The sequence below is a fragment of the Lontra canadensis genome, unplaced genomic scaffold, assembly GCF_010015895.1.
Source record: "Lontra canadensis isolate GAN:19392208 unplaced genomic scaffold, GSC_riverotter_1.0 scaffold56, whole genome shotgun sequence".
Classification (NCBI taxonomy): Eukaryota; Metazoa; Chordata; class Mammalia; order Carnivora; family Mustelidae; genus Lontra; species Lontra canadensis.
Genome location: NW_022631050.1, coordinates 5,227,291 through 5,250,254, shown reverse-complemented (window position 1 = coordinate 5,250,254; position 22,964 = coordinate 5,227,291). Strand labels below are relative to the sequence as shown.

The 22,964-nt window shown below is 38.6% G+C and overlaps 1 protein-coding gene across 3 annotated transcripts in view; it reads left to right on the top strand.

Annotated features, from left to right (window-relative positions):
- Window positions 1-22,964, top strand: part of MCCC1 (methylcrotonoyl-CoA carboxylase 1) — a 59,319-nt gene that overhangs the window by 20,865 nt on the left and 15,490 nt on the right. For all 3 annotated transcript variants that reach the window (XM_032875446.1, XM_032875447.1, XM_032875448.1), the window contains 6 exons: window positions 3,318-3,429; window positions 5,215-5,296; window positions 13,025-13,152; window positions 16,324-16,507; window positions 19,257-19,366; window positions 22,614-22,830. In XM_032875446.1, coding sequence (XP_032731337.1) covers window positions 3,318-3,429; window positions 5,215-5,296; window positions 13,025-13,152; window positions 16,324-16,507; window positions 19,257-19,366; window positions 22,614-22,830 — 833 coding nt within the window. The remainder of the gene's footprint in view (window positions 1-3,317; window positions 3,430-5,214; window positions 5,297-13,024; window positions 13,153-16,323; window positions 16,508-19,256; window positions 19,367-22,613; window positions 22,831-22,964) is intronic.

Genomic DNA, 22,964 nt, shown 5'->3' with positions numbered 1-22,964 from the left:
ACTCACATCCAAAAAAGCAAGTGCAATTCTGAACAAAATGAAAGTCAGTGAATTTTAGACCTATCAGAGAGTGGGGACCGCAGGGCAAACCACCACCCTGAAATCCAGATAGCACACGTGAATACAGTGAATCATAGCCAAGAGCCACTCGCCCTGAGCAAAAGCCACGGAAAGCCAAAAACTGATAAGGGACGCTTCTGCAGGGATTATGATAAATTCCTGGAGTCTGGGTGTGGACTAGCATGATAGTGAGAAACCCCTCAAGGTCCAGTGTTGGGGAACCCCCGATTTTCATGTTTTCCCTTCAAGAACACCACCAGGTTCTCACAGTGAAAATCCAGGAAAAATTCCCTCCCATTCTGGGGCAGAAGGAGGAGAAAAGTAACCATCTGAGATAGGCCTGGAGTGGTCTGTTCTCCCTAACAAAGGCCAGCTCTCCAAGGGAAACTTTGCTGTTGTGTGGGAAGGGTAGTTAGCCAACTCTAACCCCCTCTAGCTTTCCTGTTTCATGTAACGAGAGAAAAAATGCTAAGAAACACTTCTGGGGGCACCTCACTGGCTCAGTCAGTGGAGCATGTGACTGTTGATCTCAGGGTCGTGAATTTAAGCTTCATACTGGTTGTGCAGCATACTTTAAAAATAAATATCTCCCTCTCCTCCTCCCCCTGCTTGTGTGCTCTCTCTGTCAAATAAAATCTTTAAAAAATATATATACACATACATACAAACAGATGGTGCTCATGAACACAGAAACTGGAAGCACACAGGGATATGAGCCCACTAAAACACCGAGATTTAATCACTAGATCATAGTCTGCGTTCCCTCCCCTGCACCCTTTTACCATGTCACCAGGGACCTAGTATAATAATAGGGTTTCAAGTGAAAGAGCTGTAAGACACAGACTATTTAAGAAGAGCTCCTAGTCAAAGACAACAGGAGAAACAAAGCAAAACAAAACAAGGACACTAGAGGAAACAAGCCTCTGGTACCTACAGCTACTGCAGACATTAAACCCAGCGCCCTGGCCAGATTCACATTAAACTTTACAGTAAACGTCTATATTTATCTTAGTTACTGTAAAGTGATACCTCATGTCCAGCTTTTACAAAAAAAAAAAAATGACAAGTCATGCCAAAATGCCAAAACTTAGGCAAGAAAAAGCACAGTGTAAAGAGACAAAGCAAACATCAGAACCACAGATTTTGGAATTACAGACACAGAGTTGTTTAACTGATTAATATGTGAAGGGCTCTAATGGAGTGAAGGGACAACAAGAAGACCCTTTGGGAAATGTAAGCAGAGAGATGGACACTCGAAGAGAAAAGTCAAAAGAAAATGCTAGGAATCAAAAACAATGTAACAGAAATGCAGAATGCAATTGGTGGGCTCCTCAGTAGACTGGACACAGCTGAGGAAAGAATCCGTGACCTAGAACATAGGTCAATGGAAATTTCCCAAACTGAAATGCAAAGAGAAATAAGAATGAAAACAAACGTTAATATCCAGGCTCTGTGGGACAGTTTTAAAAGGTATAGCCTATGTTTTATTTGAATACTACTAGAAGAAAGAAAGGAACAGGAGAAATATTTGAGGTAATAATGGCCAAAAATGTTCTGAAATTAATGACAAACACCAAACCACAGAACTAGGAAACTCTCAGGATACCAAGCAGGATAAATATCAAAACATCTTTTGAATCATATTCAAACTTCTAGGAAACCAAAGACAAATAGAAAATCTTGGGGAAAACATGGGGATAAGAATGTCTTACCTATAGAGAAACAAGGTAAGAAATATATCAGGCTTAAGAAAGAATTGGGGGAGTGAAATATTTATAAAGCATTGAAAGGAGAAAAAAAAACTAACAGAACTCTGTGTCCAGTGAAATTATCCTTCAAATAGGAGGGAGAAACAGACTTCCTCAGACAAACAAAAGTTGAGGGACATTGTTACCACAGACTTGACTTCTAAGAAATGGTAACAAGTTCTTCAGAGAGAAGGAAAATGATACAGGCCAGAAATTTGGATCTCCCTAAAGAAAAGAAGAACATTCGAGAAGGACTAAATGAGGCTAAAATAAAATCTCATTTTTCTCTTCAGTTGATCTCACAGACAACAGTTTGTCCAGAGAAGTAAAAGCAAGAAAGTGGTGATAATAGCTTAAAGATAAATGAAAAGAGGAGGAAAACTCAAGCAGGCAGATCTAAAAGGAAGAAATCAGTTCCTATTATTTTGTCAAGAGCATGTATTGGACAGGTTGGAAAATGTTAAAATTGAACATTCAGTAGAAATGGTATATCAAGAAACTCAATTTTTCAAGTGGTGTAATGAAGTGGCTTCATGAGGTGAACAAAAAGAAACAAAAGAACTATTGTGCTACAACAGTACATTTACAAGACCCTTCTTGGTTTTTCTTTTATCGTTATTTCTTTTTGACAATTTTTATTTTAAAAAATCAATAGAAAAAACATTTGCTGGTCATTCATTTCTCCATCATGGTGGTGAATATGTGAGGTAAACTACACAGTGAACCTATCAGAATAAACCTACTGAGAAGAATGCTTTCATGTTCACCAAATGGTCTGTGTACCCTCATTTTCTTAAGTGTTCTGTGTATTTACTCTTAATATGATTTCTCTTAATTTTACTATTTTAGATTCAACATTAAAGTGCCTTTTTTGTTTTTATGATAATAACATTAGTAATATTTTTTAAAAATTCATGATCCATACTGATTTATTCCTTAACCTTCTTATGGATGAGCCATTATAACTTTTAGTCTGCCTGAGTTTATAAAATCTGACCATGAGAGTTGATTTTTAAAAATCCCCTGATTATAGGGTGCATGGGTGGCTCAGTCAGTTAAGCAGCTGACTCTTGATTTCAGCTCAGGTCATGATCTCAGGGTCTTGGGATCGAGCCCTGTATCAGGCTCTGTGCTCAGTGGAGAGTATGCTTCAGGATTCTCTCTCTCCCTCTCTCTCTCCCTCTGCCTCTCTCTGCTTGCTTGCTCTCTCTCTCTGAAATAGATGAATAAATCTTTTTAAAAATAATAAAAAATGAAATAAAAATCCCCTGATCATAAAAAAGTTATCTTTGGTTTTTTGAGAGTGCATGAAAAGTGACTATAATTTGTAATTTTGATGTGAGATTTATCAGTTTTCCTTGACAGTTTGTACTTGTGACTTGTACCTACTCTGAGGCTGTAAATATAGTCTCCTATGTTTTCTTATTTCCTAGTCACTTCATGTATGTAATTTTTTTCCTAGAGTGTTCATTCTACAAGTGGAAACTTTCTCATTGGGTTTTTAAATAGGCATGTAGAAGTCCAGGTGTTTGGTGACTACCATGGCAATGCTGTGTACTTGTTTGAAAGAGACTGTAGTGTACAAAGGAGGCATCAGAAGATCATTGAGGAAGCCCCAGGGGTAAGGACCTTGTAAAGAAATTTGCAAGCTTCTCTATAATGTAAACCTCAATCCCTCTGATTTTCACATCAAAAATCGGTGAAGGTAGTGTCTCCTCCAGAGTCCTGCTGAATAACTGCTTCCCAGGGGTAGTATAAAGATGAGGCCCCACTGAAGCCTTGGGGATCAGGGGGTTGAAATTCCCAGGCTACCATACTGAGGACCATGATCCTTCTGGATGGTATCTAGGAAAATCTACTCTGATCCAAGTACAGACTGTCCCTGACTTCACCATGGTTCAACTTAGAATATTTTGACTTTACAGTGGTACAAAAGTCAGACACATTTAATAGAAGTACTTTGAATTTTGAATTTGATCTTTTCCCAGGCTCTATATGTGGTATGATACTCTCCTGGGCAGCATCAGTGAGCCAGTCAGCCACACAGTCAGGAGGGTAAACAAAATCGTTCTTACCTGTACCTGTTCATACACCCTCTGTACTCGGTATTCAGCAAATCACATGAGATGTTCAGCTTTTTATTACGGAATAGCTGTTGTGTTAGATGATTCTTCCCAACTGTAGGCCACTGTAAGTGTTCTGAGCACGCTTAAAGTAGACTAAGCTTAGTTAGGATGTTTGGTAGGTACATATATTTAAGTGAATTTTCAACTTCCGATATTTTTAACTTAAGTTGGGTTTATCTGGGCACAATCCCACTGTAAGTTGAGGAAGAGCTGAATCTGACTTATAGGGAGCAATTGTGTAATAATTCCATATGGATTTTAAAATTTAATGGGAATGTTTGAGGAATGGGTTAGCCTGGGTCACTGAATTTTTTTTTTTTTGAAGTTTCTTTTAACTTCTGTTTGAGATGTCCCTAAAATATTTTAGTCATCTTCCTACCATAGAAATTTATTGTAGAGGAGGGAGATTTGCTCTTATTTGGCAACTTTTCCCCCTTGGAATTAATTGTTACATCTCTTTGGGTCTGTCTCTTGATTGGTTTCTGTTGTCCTCTGGGTCAAGGCCTAAGCCTAGAAGGCCTACTCCTACCCCTTTTTGGGTTTACATTTCTTTGAGCCTACTACTGCCGTAGGCTTTCTTGTCCAAGGTTTTCTACACGGTTTTTGTTTTTTGTTTTTTTCAGTACTTGTAAAAGGTCAGGGATCTGAGGTTTCTGGTTAATCAGTTTGTTGCTCTCATACTGTATTCAGATTTTAATTTCTGCTGCAGACTATATTGTATCATTCAAAGTAAATGTCAACAATAATTTCGGTAAAGCCTTATTTTCAAGTAGTGATTGCTTAAGTATGTGGCTGTAGAACACTGTTTTAAAATGTTAAAACCTTTGCCTACTTTTTAACCTACATTTCTTTCTATGAACCTTTCTTACTAGGTTGGACTCTTAAGGTTTACCATTATTCCAAGATAATTATTGGTCACATGGCCCAGATTGCTCTACCATCTTTAAATAATATAATGATCATTCAGAGTTTTCATATTGATACATGTAATTGGATATAGTCATGAAAGTTCTTATGTAGGTACAAAGGAGATTGATATATCATTATGCTGAATAATATCTACAGTTCATAGAAATTACTAACAATGATTAAACTTTGATATGGAGCTTTTGACTGTGGTATAGGATATATTTCTTGATGAAATATATAGCATTAGCTATTTATCCATATTAACTCTTTAATGTAATATTTGATACCTAGAAATGCAATATTGGATCTTAGTGGAAATTTCTAGTAGGGCAAAGAACTAATGGAAATTTATTTTAAATATTTTTTCATAGCCTGGTATTAAACCTGAAATAAGAAAAAAGCTTGGAGAAGCTGCAGTCCGAGCTGCTAAAGCTGTAAATTATGTTGGAGCAGGTATGCTAAGATTTACTTTGAATGGACAAGAAGAAATAATCATTTACTGATGTTTAGAAGGCAAAAGAAACTTACAACTTTTAAATCATTGTCTTTCAAACAAATTATACCCACATTAAGAAATATGTTTTACATTGAGACCCCGCATGTACACATAAGTATGTATACATATGTATTTATGTCTGTATACATGTATAGTTGGAAAAAAATTCACTAAACAGTACTTATCTTAATTATGAGTAATGCTATTTGATATTTTCTATCCCATTTTAAAATAAAATCACTAAAATGCTTTCTTTTGCCTCTTAAAATTAGTAAACTTTAATTGGTTCACAGCTAAATTGAGCAGAGAGTTGCCATATCCCCACCTCCACCCTTGCACAGCCTCCCCAAGTGTCAGCATCCACACCAGAGGGGTTTATTTGTTACAGTCAACAAACCTACAGTGACACATCTTTATCACCCAGAATCCATAATTTACATTAGGGTTCACTCTTGATATTGTGCGTTCTGTGGCATTGTTGTACAGTATACGTTTGGAAAAATGTGTAATGACGTGTATCCACCTTTGTAGTATTACACAGAGTACTTTCGATGCCCTGAATAGCCTCTGTGCTCTGCTCTTTATCCCTTCCTATCTTTAACTCCTAACAGTCTCTGACCTTTCTGTTGCCTCCATAGTTCTGCCTTTTCCAGAATGTCATATAGTTGGAATCATACAGTTTGTAGCCTTTTTTTTAATTATTATTAACATATAATGTATTACTAGCCCCAGGGGTACAGGCCTGTGAATTGCCAGGTTTACACACTTCACAGCACTCACCATAGTACATACCTTCCCCAATGTCCATAACGCCACCATCCTCTCCCTACCCCCTTCTCCCTGGCAACCCTCAGTTTGTTTTGTGAGATTAAGAGTCTCTTATGGTTTGTCTCCCTCCTGATCCCATCTTGTTACATTTATTCCTTTCCTACCCTCCCAAACCTCCCATGTTGCCTCTCAATTTCCTCGTATCAGGGGGATCATATGATAATTGTCTTTCTCTGATTGACTTATTTCGCTAAACATAATAGTTTGTACCCTTTTAAGATTGGCTTTTATCATTTAATAATATGCATTTAAGTTTCCTCCATGTCTTTTCATGGGTCGATCAGTTCTGTTTAGTGTTGAATAATATTCCATTGTCTGGATGCACCATGATTATCCTGTCACCTACTGAAGGATATCTTGGTTGCTTTCTAAGTTTGGCAGTTATAAATAAAACTATTATAAGAACCTGTGTGCAGAGTTCTATGTGGGCATAGTTTCAATTTATTTAGGTAAACATCAAGAAGTTTAATCACTGGGTTGTATGGTAAGAATATGTTTAGTGTTGTATGAAACTGCCAAACTTTCTTCCAGAGTGGCGGTACCATTTTGCATCCTCACCAACAATGTAGGAGAGTTCCTGTTACTCCACATCTCCACTAGCATTTGGTATTATCAGTGTTCTGTTCTAATAGGTGTGTAGTTGTATCTCATTTAAATTTGCATTTCCCTAATAACATGATTGGATCATCTTCTCATATGCCTGCTTGCCATCTGTGTTTCTTCTTTAGTAAGGTCTGTTTAGGTGTTTTGCCCATTTTTTAAATTGGTTTGTTAGTTTTCTTGTTACTGAGTTTTACGACTCCTTAATAAATTTCGGATAGTAGTCCGTCATCAGAGGTGTCATTAGCAAATATTTTCTCCCAGTCTGTGGTTTGTCTTCTCATCCTCTTGACATTATCTTTTGCAGAGCGGAAGTTTTTCATTTTAATGAAGCCTGGCTCATCAGTTATTTCTTTAATGAATCATGCCTTTGCTGTTGTACCTAAAAAGGTGTCACCATACCCAAGGTCATCTAGGTTTTTTCCTACTATCTTCTAGGAATTTTATAGTTTTGTGTTCCCAGTTTAGCTCTATGGTCCATTTTAAGTTAATTTTTGAGAGCATAAGATCTGTGTCTAGATTCATCTTTTGATATGTGAGACATATACAATAACACCATTCCAGCACCATTTTTTTTTTTGAAAGACTGTCTTTGCTCCATTGTATTGCCTTTGCTCCTTTGTCAAAGATCAATTGACTATATTTATATAGGTCGATTTCTGAGCTGCCAATTCTGTTCCACGGATCTGTTTATTCTTTCCCCAGTACTTCATTATTTTGAATACTGTAGCTTTATAGTAAATCCTGAGCTCAGTGTCGGTCCTCCAACTTTGTTATTCTCCTTCAATATTGAATTAGCTATTCTGGGTCTTTTGGCTCTCCCTATAAAACACTAAAATCAGTTTTTTGATATCCACAAAATAACTTGCTGGAATTTTAATTGGGATTATGTTATCTCTGTACAACAAGTGGGGAGAACTGACATCTAAACAAGGTTAAGTCTTCCTTTCTGTGAACGTGGAATATCTCCCCATTTTGTTCTTCCTTGACTTTTTTCATCAGAGTTTTATAGTTTTCTTATATAGATCTTACACATACTTTGTTAGATTTATACCTATTTCATTTGGGGGGTGTTTGTGTAGATGGTATTATGTTTTTAATTTCAAATTCTACTTGTTCATCTTTGGTATATAGTAAAACAATTCACTTTTTATATTAACCTTATATCCTGCTTGTTAATGACCACTTTTTAGTTCCAGGAGTTTGTCAATTCTTTTGGATTTTTCAACATAGACAAATCATCTGTGATGAGACAGTGTCATTTCTTTCTTCTCAATCCACATACCTTTTATTTCCTTTTTTAATTGCATTACTAGAACTTTCAGTGTGATGTTGAAAAGGAGTGGTGAAAATGGACATCCTTCCCTTATTTCTCTTCTTAGTAGGAAATCTTCTAGTTTCTCACCATTAAATATAATGTTAGATGTGGGTTCTTGTAAATCTTCTTTATCAAATTAGGAAGTTCCTCTCTGTTAGTAGTTTATTGAGAGTTTTTATTATAATTAAGTATTGGATTTCATCCAATACTTTTTCTGCATCTATTAATACAGTCATTTGATTCTGCTTTAGCTTGCTGATGTTATGGATTACATTAATTGATTTTTCAATGTTGGACCAGCCTTGCATACCTGGGATAAATCCTATTTGGTCATAGTATATTCTTATTTTGGTACATTATTGGATTTGATTTGCTAATATCTTGTTGAGGAATTGCATCCATGTTCATAAGAGATATTGTAAAATCTTTCTCTTGTTTTGGTATTAAGGTAATGCTGGTCTCATAAAATGAGTTAGGAAGTATCCTGTCTTCTATGTTCTGGAAGAGATTATAGAAAATTGGTATAAATTCTACCTTCAGTGTTTGGTAGAACTCACCAGTGAACCAATCTGGGTCCATTTTAGAGGCTTGGGAGGTTATTAATGATTATTTCAAATTCCTTAGTAGATAGAGGCCTGTTCAGATTATTTCAGAGTGATTTTTTTTTTTCTTATGTTACTTTTGGCAGATTGTGTCTTTCAAGGAATTGGTCTCTTTCATCTAAGTTATCAAATTTATGGGCATAGAGTTGTTCATAAAATACTTTTAATATCCTATTAACAACCATAAGACCTATAGTAATTTCCCTTCTTTCATTTCTGATATTAATAATTTGTCTCCTCTCTCTTTTCTTTTCTTAAACAACGTGGCTAGAAGCTTATGTATGTTATTGATCTTGTCGAAGAACTGACTTCTGGTTTTATGGGTCTTCTCTGTAGATTTTCTATTTTCAATTTCATAGATTTCTACTCTATTATTTCTTTTATCTTGCTTACTTTAGAAATAATTTGCTGTTCTTTTTCTAATTTCCTAAAATGGAAGCTTAATTTTAGATCTTTCTTCTCTTTCAAATATATGGATTCAGTGCTATAAATTTCCCCCTAAGCACTGCTTTCAGTACATCTCACAATTTTTGAAAAGTTGTATTTCTATTTTCATTTAGTTTAAAATATTTTTAAAATTCACTTGGGATTTCTTCTTTGGTCCATGTGTTACTTGGTACTGTGTTATTTAATCTCCAAGTATTTGGGGACTTTTTTCCTAGCTATCTTTCTATACTGATTTCTAGTTCAATTGATTTTTAATTTAATTATGGTCTTGAGAGCAAACATTGTATATCTATTCCTTTAAATTTGTTTAGGTTTTTTCTGTGACCCTGAATGTAGTCTGTCTTGTTGAATGTTCATGTGAGTTTGAGAATATGCAGTGTGCTATTGTTGGATAAAGTAGTCTGTAGACATCAATATGTCCAATTTATTGGTGGTGCTATTGAGTTCAACTATGTCCTTATTTTTCTGCCTCCTAGATTTGTCCATTTCTGAGAGTGGTGTTAAAATCTCTAGCTGTATTAGTGGATTCATCTATTTGCAGGTCTCAGTTTTTACCTTGCAGGTCTCAGTTTTTAATTCCATGTATTTGACACTCTCTTCTTAGGTGCATACACGTTAAGGTTTTTGTCTTTTTGGAATATCGACCTATTTTCTTGTGAGACAGATCTGCTGCCAATAAGTTTTCTCAATTTTTATTTATCTGAAACAGTCCCTATTTCTCCTTCATTCGGAAGGATAACTCCACAAAATAACAGAATACCAGGTTGATTTTTTTTTCACTTAAGACTTTAAATAACATTCTACTCTTCTTGCTTGCACGGTTTCTGAAGAGAAGTCATATGTAATTCTTACCTTTTCTCCTTTCTAAGTGAGGTGTGTCCCCTCAGCCCCAGATTCTTTCAGGATTCATTCATTCATTCATTTTTGTTTTCTGTACTTTGGAAGTGTTATGCCTAGGTATAGGGTTTTGGGTGTTTTTTGGCATTTATCCTGCTTAGTGTTCTCTGACCTTCCAGAGGTGTGTATTCAATGTCTCGACATTAATTTGAGAAAATTCTTAGTCGTTATTGCTGCAGATATTGTTTCTGGTCCTTTCTCTTTTATTTTTTTGGTATTCCCATTTATGTCTATGTTATACCTTGTCTAGTTGTCCACAGTTCTTGGATAGTCTGTTTTGTTTTTTTCAGTCTTTTGTCTTCACTTTTAGTTTTGGAAGTTTCTGTTGTCATATTCTCAAGCTCAGAGATTCTTTTTCTTAGCTGTGTCCAGTCTACTGATGAGCCCACCAAAGGCATTCTTCATTTCTATTACCATGTTTTGATTTCTAGCATTTCTTTTTGACTCCTTGAATTTCCAAGGAATCTTATCTATGTAGGCTCTTGCATGTGTCTACTTTTCCCATTAAACCTATTACTGTACTAATCAGAATGTTTTTAAGTTCTTGGTCTGGGGGCGCCTGGGTGGCTCAGTTGGTTAGGCATCTGCCTTCGGCTCAGGTCATGATCTCAGGGTCCTGGGATCGAGTCCCACGTCAGTCTCCTTGCCCAGAGGGGAACCTGCCTGTCCTTCTGCCTGCTGCTCTCCCTGCTGTCCTGTCTCCCTCTTTCTGACAAATAAACTAAAAAATACATATATTTCAAAAAGAAGTTCTTGGTCTGATTATTCCAATATTTGTGTCGTTTCTGAGTCACGTTCTGATGCTTTTTCAGTCTCTTTAAACTGTGTTTTTTGCCTCTGACTGTACCTTGTAATTTATTTCTTGATAGCCCGACCTGAGGTACCAGGTAAAAAGAACTGTGGTGAACAGGTCTTTAGTATGTGGTGGTTAGGTGTGGGGAAGGAGAGGTGTCCTGTATTCCTAAGATTACATCTTACGTGTTTTGGTGAGCTTGGGCCCGGAATTTCACCAGCGGGTCTCAGTTTGGGGTTTTTTGTTTGTTTGTTTGTTTTTGTTTTTGCTTACTTGCTGTGATTTATCCACTTATGGGGGCAGGATGGCTGGAGTTGTGTATTTCCCTTCCTCCTCGTCTGTTATTTAGGCTCTGATGAAAAACCCATAGTTTAGGCTCTAGTAAAATAGTTCTCTTATGGACAAATCTTGGTCAGAACAGAACTCTGGTGTACTTCAAATGATTCCTTTTCCCTTTCTGCTGTGAGAGGCTCAAGGGGATTTTTCTCCAGTATTCACTGTGAGGACCTGCTAGAGCTTCTGCAGGTAAAACACAAAAGTACAGGGGGCTGTCCTTGGAGGTTGTAACTCACAGAGTTGTCCACACTGAGCGTCCAGCAACTCGTCAGTTACAGCCCAGTTTTTCCTCCTCTGGTACTTATTCTCTTAGAAGTTTTGTTCATGAGTTTCTGTTCCAGTAAGTTTTTGAATCTCTGCATTTGCCTGTCTCTCCGATTTTGGGGGCAGCAGTTTGCCCTACGACTTTATATCTCTGATGGGTCTGAGAAAAATTGTTGATTTTTCAGTTTATTTGGCTTTTTACTCCTGTCAGGTTAGAATGGTGACTTCTTAGCTTCTTACGGACCAGAAAGTGGAAGCCTTCGCTGAATTTTTACAAGGCGCTAATGGGTTATGACCCACAGTTTGAGAAACTGTCTTAAATTATATGGAACTTTCAGCTAAGTGAAAAAACCTCAAACACAAAAAACTACGTAGTATATGATTTCATTTATATGACACTAGGAAAAAACTATGGTTGCCTGGAGCCAGTGACCCAGGGAAGGGACTGACTACAAAGGGGAACAAGGGAACATTTTGGAGAATGGAAATGTTTTGCATTTTCATGGTGGTGGTGGTGGTGGTTCTATGACTGTATTCAATTGCGATTGAAACTCAACACACTTCCATACACTTAAAAATTTTATTATATGAAATTACACCTTAATAAGGTTGGGAAAGATGTAGCTTTTGTTGCTAAGCGGTCTTCCACTGGATCACCAGCAAAAGGACTTTTAAAGGAAACCTCCAAAGCCCACAATCAGGAGGCAAAAATACTATTATATTTTTTCTACCGGGTGAGAGTGAGATGGAATGTCACAGTGTGAGCCTCCAGGGATCCCGGTGCACCAAAGCCGTAACACATGGTCCGACTGTGTTCTTGCTGCTGCAGCAGTTGACACTACTCAGAACTTACCCTTTGCTGAAAACCACAAACATACTTTTTGTTGCTAGATTTCATGTGTGGCTCCCTATTTTTTATTAAGGCTCATTTGCTGCTGCAAAGTGTAAGATATTTTCTTCTCGAAATGCATAATGTTTACCATTTGTTTACCATTGAATGAAGGCAGCATTAAAAGTTGATGTGATTTCGGGCGCCTGGGTGGCTCCGTGGGTTAAAGCCTCTGCCTTTGGCTCAGGTCATGATCTCAGGGTTCTGGGATGGAGTCCCGCATGGGCGGGGGGGGGGGGTCTCTGCTCAGCAGGGAGCCTGCTTCCTCCTCTCTCTCTCTCTCTCTCTCTCTCTGCCTGCCTCTCTGCCTACTTGTGATCTCTGTCTGTCAAATAAATAAATAAAATCTTTAAAAAAAAAGTTGATGTGATTTGTTTCTCTCTCTGGTTTTGGGAAGCAAACCATAAGAGACTCTTAACTATAGGAAACGGAGGGTTGCTGGAGTGGAGCAGGGTTGGGGGAAGGGGTAACTGGGTGATGGACATTGGGGAGGGCACGTGATATAATGAGCCTTGGGTGTTATATGCAACTGATAAATCACTGAACTCTGCCTCTGAAACTAACAATACACTCTGTGTTAATTAACTGAATTTAAATAAAATAAAATTTTAAAAATATGTTAATAAAAAGTTGATATGATACATCATAGAAGGTTTTGATTTCTACTGATTATATGGTATTGAAATGTGATCATTGTATTTTATCTTTTAGGAACTGTGGAGTTTATTATGGACTCAAAGCACAATTTCTACTTCATGGAAATGAATACAAGGCTGCAAGTGGAACATCCTGTGACTGAGATGATCACAGGAACTGACTTGGTGGAGTGGCAGCTTAGGGTGGGAATGTTATTTCTGTTAAAGATAAGTCTTGAGAATATGTTACCTGCTAGCCTCCTAAAAGATGGTGTCACTTTGGACAAGGGTTCAATTCTTGGAGGTTGTCCTGAGGACAGGGAAATGGGAAGTTAAAGATGATATTTCATTTGTTGCTGTGACATTATTGTTACTTTATGGACTCAGATTTCTAACCTGTCACCATCATTTCTCTTCGGCATGGGGCAGCCTAAGGCAACGGGCAGGTGAGCTGCTGCCCCCGAGGCTTTCTTGTGACCACGTTATCTCAACACCAAAGCCTCGTGCCCTGCCTGAGGCCACAGTATTCTGGCCTGGGCCATCATTTGATTTTAGAGGCAGGACAGATGCTAGCTCCAGTGAAATGAGCTAAGGAAGAGCTGGAAATGAAGATAATGACCAAGATCAAGGTAATGATCTAGACAAATAGAGTGAGCCACATGCAAATGCTGACTTGCACACTGTTGTTGGTAGGATAAGTATAGCCCACTCAGAATAAGTGCTTAGAAATTTTTATAACATTTCTGACATTGCTATGATATGTCTACTGTATGTTACAAAAGTGTAAGTCTATAATTATTCCTTTGTTATAAATCGTTTCTAAGAAACACTGGCCAGTTTGAACTAGAGTTCCACAAAGCATATTCCTTCAAATAATAATAACTTAGTCTGTTTTACTCTCATTATTGAAAACATTTGATTTTACAGCCTTTTTTATGAAAAAATATTTAAGCACTATAAGTACTTTTGATCTCTGTAGGATTCTTGGTTCTTTATATATTTGAATCTATTTTTTTTTTTTGCATGGTTGTGATGCTAAAGTCTTGATTATTTTGATAATTTTGTCTTTTCAGAACATCTATGGACAATAATATGATGCTCCTTTTGCTGGTTCCTTGGGGATGATTGGTGGTTTTAATTGAGCCATAAAATTCTTTGGGACCTCTATATCCTTGGGAGCTAATGAAAACCAGGCACATCAGGCTAGTGTTAGTAAGTGAGGGAAAAATTATAGCAGATTTAGAAAGTTTTGGAAAGAGTGGTTCTGTTTCCAGAATTCAAGGAAAGGGGGATTTTTTTTTTTTCTGAAGCAGTAATTGAGAGAGTCCAGATTTTATTTTTTGTTTTAGATTGATTGATTAATTGATTGATTTTTAGAGGCGGTGGGAGGGGCGGAAAGGGAGAGTCTCGCGCAGACTGAACTGAGTGCAGAGCCCAAAGCAGAGCTCGATCTCAGGGTCCTGAGTTGAAACCAAGAGTCAGACGTTTAACTGACTATGCCACTCCAGTGCCCCAGGAGTCTACAATTTTGAAATCATGATGGATAAAAGGTTTCTAAGGAAGGGAAGAGAAAGCTTTTGGAAATAAGGGGAACCAGTAGACTTTATTTTTGACTCTCAAGAAATTGCAAGAGCTTTGAAGGCCCTTTAAAAAGAGACGTAGGCTTTTCTTATCAGGGGAGGGATTCTAGAACTGATGGATACCACCAGACCTCATTTACAACATTCAAGGCACTTTGGAGTCCACCTTCCAGGCAGAGGTAAAACAAGGGGTCTTACCATTTAGTGAGTTAAGAGTTCAAGCCCCAGGACCAGCCTCTGGAGGCAAGGACTCCCTAGAATGAGGCTGCAGTGATGTCAGCATCTGGGCTGCAGATGCAGGTGGGTAGCCTTGTCCACGGAAGCTGGGGAAAATAGCCAAGGTCTAGGAGTTCCAAAGAGTCAGTGTCTAAGCCTGAGTGAACTAACATGACACAGATTTCCAAAGATCCAGAGGCTTGGTTGGGGCATGTTTCTTCTGAACCCAGACAGAAGCCAACCTGAGAGGAAAATAAGCAAAGATAAGCCAAATTAAAATGGGGCTATGTAGTTAGAAATAAGATCACATCGTGACATACGGACACATGGTCATTCTTCTCCTTGTTTGTATAAAGACAAATAGAGTTCTTCATTAAAACATTAAAAAGGATAGGAATGAAATGACAATAGCTAACACTTGTAACACTTACCATATGCACTTTCCTCTGAAGCATCAAGAAATTAAGAAAAAAGCCCGGAACAAAGTATAAAAACAGAATTGGAACCTAGACAATAGGGCTGCAGAGTCTGTGGTTTGAAAGACTGTGTCAAAAAGGCATTCAGTGTACTCCATTTTCCTTTCATTCTTAACTCCTGTAGTTCCTGATTTTTCCTACCTACATCCTTAGATGAAATCTTTGCCTCTGTTTCATGCTTTCCTGCTTAATTCTAAGTGGTGCTAAATTACTTCATTTCTTCCCCTCTATCTTTTGCTTTCTCAGTTTGTCCTTTTCTCACCTTAAAGGACAACGTAAGGAGAGAGTAGAGAGAGTGACAGCATATCCTCCAATAGCCTTTTCCAAATTCTACTAGTTGAAGAGAGAGAGTTGTTGTATTAGTACATAACAGTCAGCATAATTATAGTAGCGATAAGCAACGATGGTAATCCTGTTTATAATCTGGTATCCCACAATATGCGTTTAACATAATAAAATTAAAAAACCATCGTGTTCCCCTTTCTCTTCTGCTTTATCACCCACTTGGTGATGAAGATGACAAAGATGGGGGCGCCTGGCTGGCTCAGTGGGTAGGACGTGTGACTCTTGATTTCAGGGTGGTGAGTTTGAGCCCCACATTGAGTGTAGAGATTACTTAAATAAATAAACTTTAAAAAAAAAAAAAAGGTTAACAAAGATGACAAATGCCACACTTTTGCCATAGCAGTGAGTGTGGTCCTAAACACCAATTAATAATTAATTATTTAAAAAGATTGGTTTGGTAACTGAGCACTGATGTTTTAAATGAAAACAGATTATCTTGCTAGTAAGAAATTTTAACCGTGATTACTTTGAAAAAACATTGATCTTTATAATTTAGTCATCAGTTCACCTCTTTTTTCTACTTAAAAACTCTAGAAATCCATTGTAATTAATACATTATTTCCAAGCTGCATCTGTTTTTTAACCTATTTTTGTTTTCGCCCCAAACTCGGGGAGGTGGATAAAATAATAATTTTTATTTGGCTTCATTATAAAGCCCAAGTGTACATTTTCCATGAAAAAAGGCAAGACCATCAACTTCCCAAGTCTCATAGGTGTTGTTAAGGGGATTTTCATAGAAGCACATCTTCTTTTACCAGATTGCAGCAGGAGAGAAGATTCCTTTGAGCCAGGAAGAAATAACTCTGCAGGGCCATTCCTTTGAAGCTAGAATATATGCAGAAGATCCTGACAATAACTTCATGCCGGGAGCTGGGCCATTAGTGCATCTCTCCACCCCTCAGGCAGACCTTTGCACTAGGATTGAAACTGGAGTGAGACAAGGTAAAGTGAAATGAATGAAAAGTCTCGGTCTTTTTGAATTTTCGGTGCGTAATTATTTCCGGACAGCATCATTTCCCTGTGTCTTATGGAAATGTCTAGTATGTTTTATAATAAAAGACTTAATTGATTTCTCCTTAATCTTTATTTTTCTTTCTGCAATAGTTATTTAAAAAAATAGCTAGTGTTTGTTTTTTTTTAAGATTATTTATTTATTTATTTGACAGACAGAGGCCACAAGTAGGCAGAGAGGCAGGCAGAGACAGAGAGAGAGGGAAGCAGGCTCCCTGCTGAGCAGAGAGCCAGACGTGGGGCTCGATCCTAGGACCCTGGGATCGTGACCTGAGCCGAAGGCAGAGGCTTTAACCCACTGAGCCACCCAGGCGCCCCAATAGCTAGTGTTTTTAAACAATACGCCCTTTGTTGAAATGTAGCAATACTTCTTCAAACCTAAATAACACACATTTATATTTCTACTCTGCCTAGTTCTAAAAGTGATTTAAGGCTCTGATCCCCACTATGCCCAATGCCTTCTGCCTTCAAGGGACTTAAAGTCAAGCTGGAGAATTAATATATAGAATTAATATATAAACTCAGTGCAGGCTAAACAACAATCAAAGAAATAAAGAGAAATAAAACAATAACTGCATAAGAGCTCTCATAGTCAGCATGTGATTCACAATGATGGTCATAGCAATTATTTAGCATTTACAGTGTACTGTGTACGCTGTTCCAGGTGACTTTTTTACATGGGCTGCTTTAACCATGAGAACTACCCTGTGAGTAGGTATTGTTATCACCCCCATTTTCCAGATGAGGAAACCGGGGCAGAGAGAAGTTAGGTGACTTGCCCAAGGTCCCTGTTGGAGCCATGATTCAGACCCGGTCTCTCTGGCTCCAGAGTCCATGCCCTGAGCTCCTACCACCTTGACTCTAGTTGCCAGAGAAGTTACTCGGATGGCGAGTGATGAAGAGCAGTTCTCAGGATCGGAAGTTGTGTTAGGCCAGTACAGCTGGGACACATTTTGAAGGGGAGCCATGAGTGGATCTGAGTAGGCAGATTGAGCAGCACACAGAGCAGTGAAGAAAGGCGAGCTTAACTCCAGGTGTGGAGGAGGAACTGTAGGAAAACATGTGGCTGGAGGAAAGGGTGCAGGATGGTGCAGCTAGGGGTACAGGTGGAGAGCAGGTCACACAGTGTCTCAAAAGCCAAAATGAGGAGTCAGGACATCTTGAGGACAAATTGGAAGAATTTTGAGAGCCCTGGCTGAACCACAGCAAGACTTAGTATACTGTCAGTACATTTTTTTGAACTTAACAGCAGAATACTTGAGAGAAGAGAGAACACTTGCAATGGAAAAGAAAGAATCTGCAGGGCAAGCTAAACTTGAAGTGTAATTTAACAAAGGTGCTCAAAGGATAACAGAGGCGTAATTCCAAGAAGGACTCCCAGGTTCACATCTCCGCAGGGGGTGGGTCGTCTACTCCAAGAAGCTTCCCCAACCTTCCTCTTCTGTGTTTCCCTGAGCCCCTTGTGTATTCCTCAGGCACTTTCCTTATGTTCTTTTACAGTAAGCTTTTACTTCTTGTCTAGCTTTCCCATTATATTGTAAGTTTCTTCCATGTTGTATTTGCAGCACCTTGCTCAGGCCTGGGCCTAGAAGTGTTCTGTATGTCTTGGTGAGTGGTGGGGTGGGGAGGTGGGGGGATGATGGATATGGGAGTATAATTTAACACCTTGATTTTATAGATGTTACCTTGGGGTTCAGAGGGGTCAAGTGAGCTGCCAAAAATCACACAAAGATCCTAGAACAGTATTCTTTATAACATACCACATCCTTTTGACTTGAACCATTTTTAACCTTGAACCATGAGATGTGCATGGTTCAGATTTTTTTTTTTTTTTCAACTATTCCAGCTAGCAGCTTGAGGGGCACAGGTTGGGTTACGACTGGGCCTTCATGTGCATGGCCCTGAACTTATGGGGCTGCATTGTTAGGATTCTTGTTCTCTAAGACTCTGTCGTAGCAATGATAGCTGCTATTTGTTTATTGGTTCTGCCAGGTATGGCATTTGGCCTTTTATTGTCAATGCTCCAAGAACCCTCTAGGATAGTAGGATTATGATCTGTATTTTTCTGGTGAGGAAGCCGAAGGGTGGCGGGAAGGGAATGCTAAGGGCAGAAGTGATTGTGACAGGAGAGGGTAAAGGCAGTTTGAACTGACTTCTAAAATGAGAAGGGAAGAGAAGGTTCAGAAGAAGATAGGATGGGGAAAGCCACCATGTGTGTTATTCAATCACTCTTTTTGAGACTGGTGCCCTCGGGTGGCCATCATCTCCTCAGACTTGTGGTAAGTTTTTAAACCCCTGCGAGCCTCAGTTCCTCATGAATAAAACAGTGGTAACGATATCTATCATGCAAGAACTCCTGAAGATTAAGTGTGAAATGAGCATAAAGCCCTAGCAGAATGTCTTGCATGTCATATATATATATTTTTTAAAGATTTTTTTTTTTTTATTCATTTGACAGATAGAGATCACAAGTTAGGCAGAGAGGCAGAGAGAGAGGAGGAAGCAGGTTCCCTGCTGAGCAGAGAGCCCGATTCGGGGCTCAATCCCAGGACCCTGGGATCATGACCTGAGCCGAAGGCAGAGGCTTTAACCCACTGAGCCACCCAGGCGCCCCTTGCATGTCATATTTTATCACTTTGAGTTTTGACTTTGAGTGGTTACTGTGGTTTTTCAATTTCAGGAGATGAGGTTTCAGTGCATTATGACCCCATGATTGCGAAGCTGGTTGTATGGGGTGCAGATCGCCAGGCAGCCTTAACAAAACTGAGGTACAGCCTTCGTCAGTACAATGTGAGTGCCCTGGGGCCATGTTGGGGACCCCAATGATGTGTGTCTCTCCACAGCCAAGGATGACTCTCACAATTGGGCAGCCTTTGTCCTTGTCAGCTTATTTCTACCAGTTACCCAGGTGGCAGGAACAAACTGATTTCACATTCCCATGGGTCAGAATAGAGTTTAATGACTTCTTGATTTAGCTAGAAAAGAAAAATTGCAGGACTAAAACTGTTAATGTCAGTGTTATACTTCAGTGACATCTGATATTAAATTCATATTCATCCTGTTAGATATGGCCAGCTGTACAAGTGTGGCCTGCAGTCTGGTTTTATTTTCCCCAAAGGAAAATAATTGTTTTCACTTTTATCCATTTGACAAAGTTTGTTGCTTTTTTGTAGCAGTTAGTTTCCTTGGTGGAGTAAGCCCCAGACCACACTGATGTAGCTTCATAAAAGGATTTATTAACCCGTGACATCCAAAGTGTTATATGGCATTAATTTGACCAAACTTCTCATCTCTGTGGCTCCAACCACACAGGTCTCCTTGCCATTCCTTGGAACCCATGTGTTCCTATTCTGTCTTCCAGAACGTTCTTTCCACACATAATCACAGGCCTCCCTCCTCACCATCCTCAGCTCCTGCTCACTTCAGAATCCTTCCCAGGCTTCTCCATTTTTTTTGAAGATTTTATTTATTCTTGAGAGAGAGAGGGTGTGCGCATGCATGCGTAAGTGGGGGGAAGGGCAGGGGGAAAGGAAGAGAAAAAATCCCCAGCAGACTCACATTGAGCTCAGAGCCCCAATGCAGCGCTTAATCCTGCAACCCTGAGATCATGACCTGAGCTGAAACCAAGAATCATTTAACCGACTGAGCCACCCAGGCCCATTCATTTTTTTTTTAATTGAAGTATAGTTGATATATAATATTATATTAGTTTAGGTGTACAACAGAGTGATTCAATTCTGTACAGGACTCACCACAATAAGTGTAGCTACCATCTGTCACCAAAGTGATTACAGTATTAGTAACTACATTCCATATGCTGTTTTTATTCCTGTGACTTACGTATTTTATAACTGGAAGTTTGTACCTCTAGATCCCATTCATCTGCTTAACTTATCCCCTCATCACCCTCCCCTCCGGCAACCACCAGTTCTCTATTTATAAGTCTATTTCTGTTGTGTGTTTGCTTTGTGTTTTAGATTGTACCTGTAAGTGAAATCATCTGATACTCATCTTTGTCTGACTTATTTCACTTAGTGTAATACTCTCTAGGTCCATCCATGTAACAGATGGCAGATTTCATTCTTTCTCATGGCTGAGTAATATGCCATTATATGTATACACCACATCTTTATCCTTCATCTATGGATGGGCTGAGATTGCTTCCATATCTCAACTATTGGAAATCATGTTACAGTAAACATAGGGGTACATATATCTTTTCTAATTAGTGTTTTCATTTCATTTTGGGGAAATAGCCAGCAACGGAATTACTGGATCATATGGTATTTCTGTTTTAAATTTTGGGGAGAACTTTCATACTATTTTCCACAGAAGCTGTACCCATTTACCTTCCTGCCAACAGGGCACAAGGATTCCCTTTTCTCCATGTCCTTACCAACACTTGTTATTTTTGTCTTTTTGATATTGTCCATTCCGAGTGGTATGAGGTGGTATCTCATTGTGGTTTTGATTTGCATTTCCCTGATGATGAGTGATGGTGAGCATCTTTTCATGTGTCTGTTAGTCATTTGTATATCTTTTTTGGAGGAAAAAACAATGTCTGTTCAGGTCCTCTGCCCATTTTTCAATTGGATTATTAGGTGTTTTGGTGTTGAGTTGTAGGAGTTCTTTATATATTTTGGATATTAGCCCCTTATCAGGATATATCATTTCCAACTATCTTCTCCCATTCTTCTCTTTGTTGATGGTTTCTTTCCCTGTGCAAAGCTTTTTAGTTTGGTATAGTCCCAGTAGCTTATTTTTGCTTTTGTTTCCCTTGCCTGAGGAAACATATCCATAAATATTTTTGCTTAAGCTGACAGCTGAGAGATCACTGCCTATGTTTTCTTTTAGGAGTTTTATTGTTTAGGTCTCACATTTAGGTCTATAATCCATTTTGAGTTTATTTTTTGTGTATGGTGTGAGAACGTGGTCTAGTTTCATTCTTTTGCATGTAGCTGTCCTGTTTTCCCAACCCCAGTTACTGAAAAGATGGTCCTTTCCCATTGTATGTTCTTGCCTCCTTTGTCATAGATTAATTGACCATATAAGCATGGGTTTATTTCTGGGCTGTCAGATCTGTTCCATTGATCTTTGTGTCTATTTTAGTGCCAGTACCATAATGTTTTTATTACTACAGCTCTGTAGTGTAGCTTGAAACCAGGTCATCCCATTTAAAATAAGGCCCTTTGCTCTTCTCTGTCCCCTTAACCAGCCTTATTTTTCTTCATATAGCCTGATATCATATTAGATACTTGTTTATAGATATTGTATGTTATCTGTCCCTAGAATATAAGCTCTGTGAGGTTTCATTCCTCATTGTGTCCCCAGTACCTGGATCAGTGCCTGGCACCTAACAGTGCTCAGTAAATGGCTGTTAAATGAATGATTGGATGAATGAATGAATGAACCCAAGGCTCAGATAGCTGGTTTTACCTTTGATCCCATTTATTGGGCATATATGGGTTCATTTTATGCCTTTTTGTTTTTATGCCAGTGTGCGAAGTTTGGATTTTAGTGTCGGAAATTTCTTTGAGGTCATTTAATCCTATCCCCGCTTCAGTGTAGCAATCCTATCCTCAGTTTGCAATCTTCCTGTTGTGTGGGAGTATTCTGAGTGGGATGTCTTCATTATCGTGCAAATAAATCTCATTTAAGTTTCTTAACATTTATCACTTTCCTAGCATGAGTCAATTAAATGTCTCCACACTACCTACCCTAACATCATTTCCTATTTCCTCTTTATCATAAAGAGTGAAATGTAGTCTACTACATTTTAAAATGTATTATACAATACAGTTTTAAATGTTAAGTCCACATAGATAGTGATGGTGAAGTGGGGTTTTTTGTGTTGTTTTGTTTTTCCTACAAGTTGTCCTAACTGCCACCATGTGGCACCTTAGTAGGTTTTCTATTTTCCTTGAGAGTTGTCCATTGTAGAAAATACTTCATATAAAGAGCAGATGCCATAGAAACGATTTTCTGAATGTGTTGTTTTCCCCACTCACTGGGGATGTGGGCTTTATTCTCTTCCTAGATTGTCGGACTGCACACCAACATTGACTTCCTCCTTAACCTGTCTGGCCACCCAGAGTTTGAGGCTGGGAACGTGCACACAGATTTCATCGCTCAACACCACAAAGAACTGTTTCCCGATAGGAAGGCCACAGCTAAGGAGTTTTTATGCCGGGCAGCTCTGGGTCTCATCCTCAAGGAGAAAGCTGTGTCTGATATTTTCAACATTCAGTCACAAGGTATGGAATGCTTTTCCCTTTCCTCTGCTTGTTAAGTCTGTGAATAAGGTGCTTTTCTGGAGGTGCTTTTCTTCCTTTATGCCACTCTTGTGTCCCTTTTCTTTTCTCGGTGATGGACAGTATCTTCTGCCAGT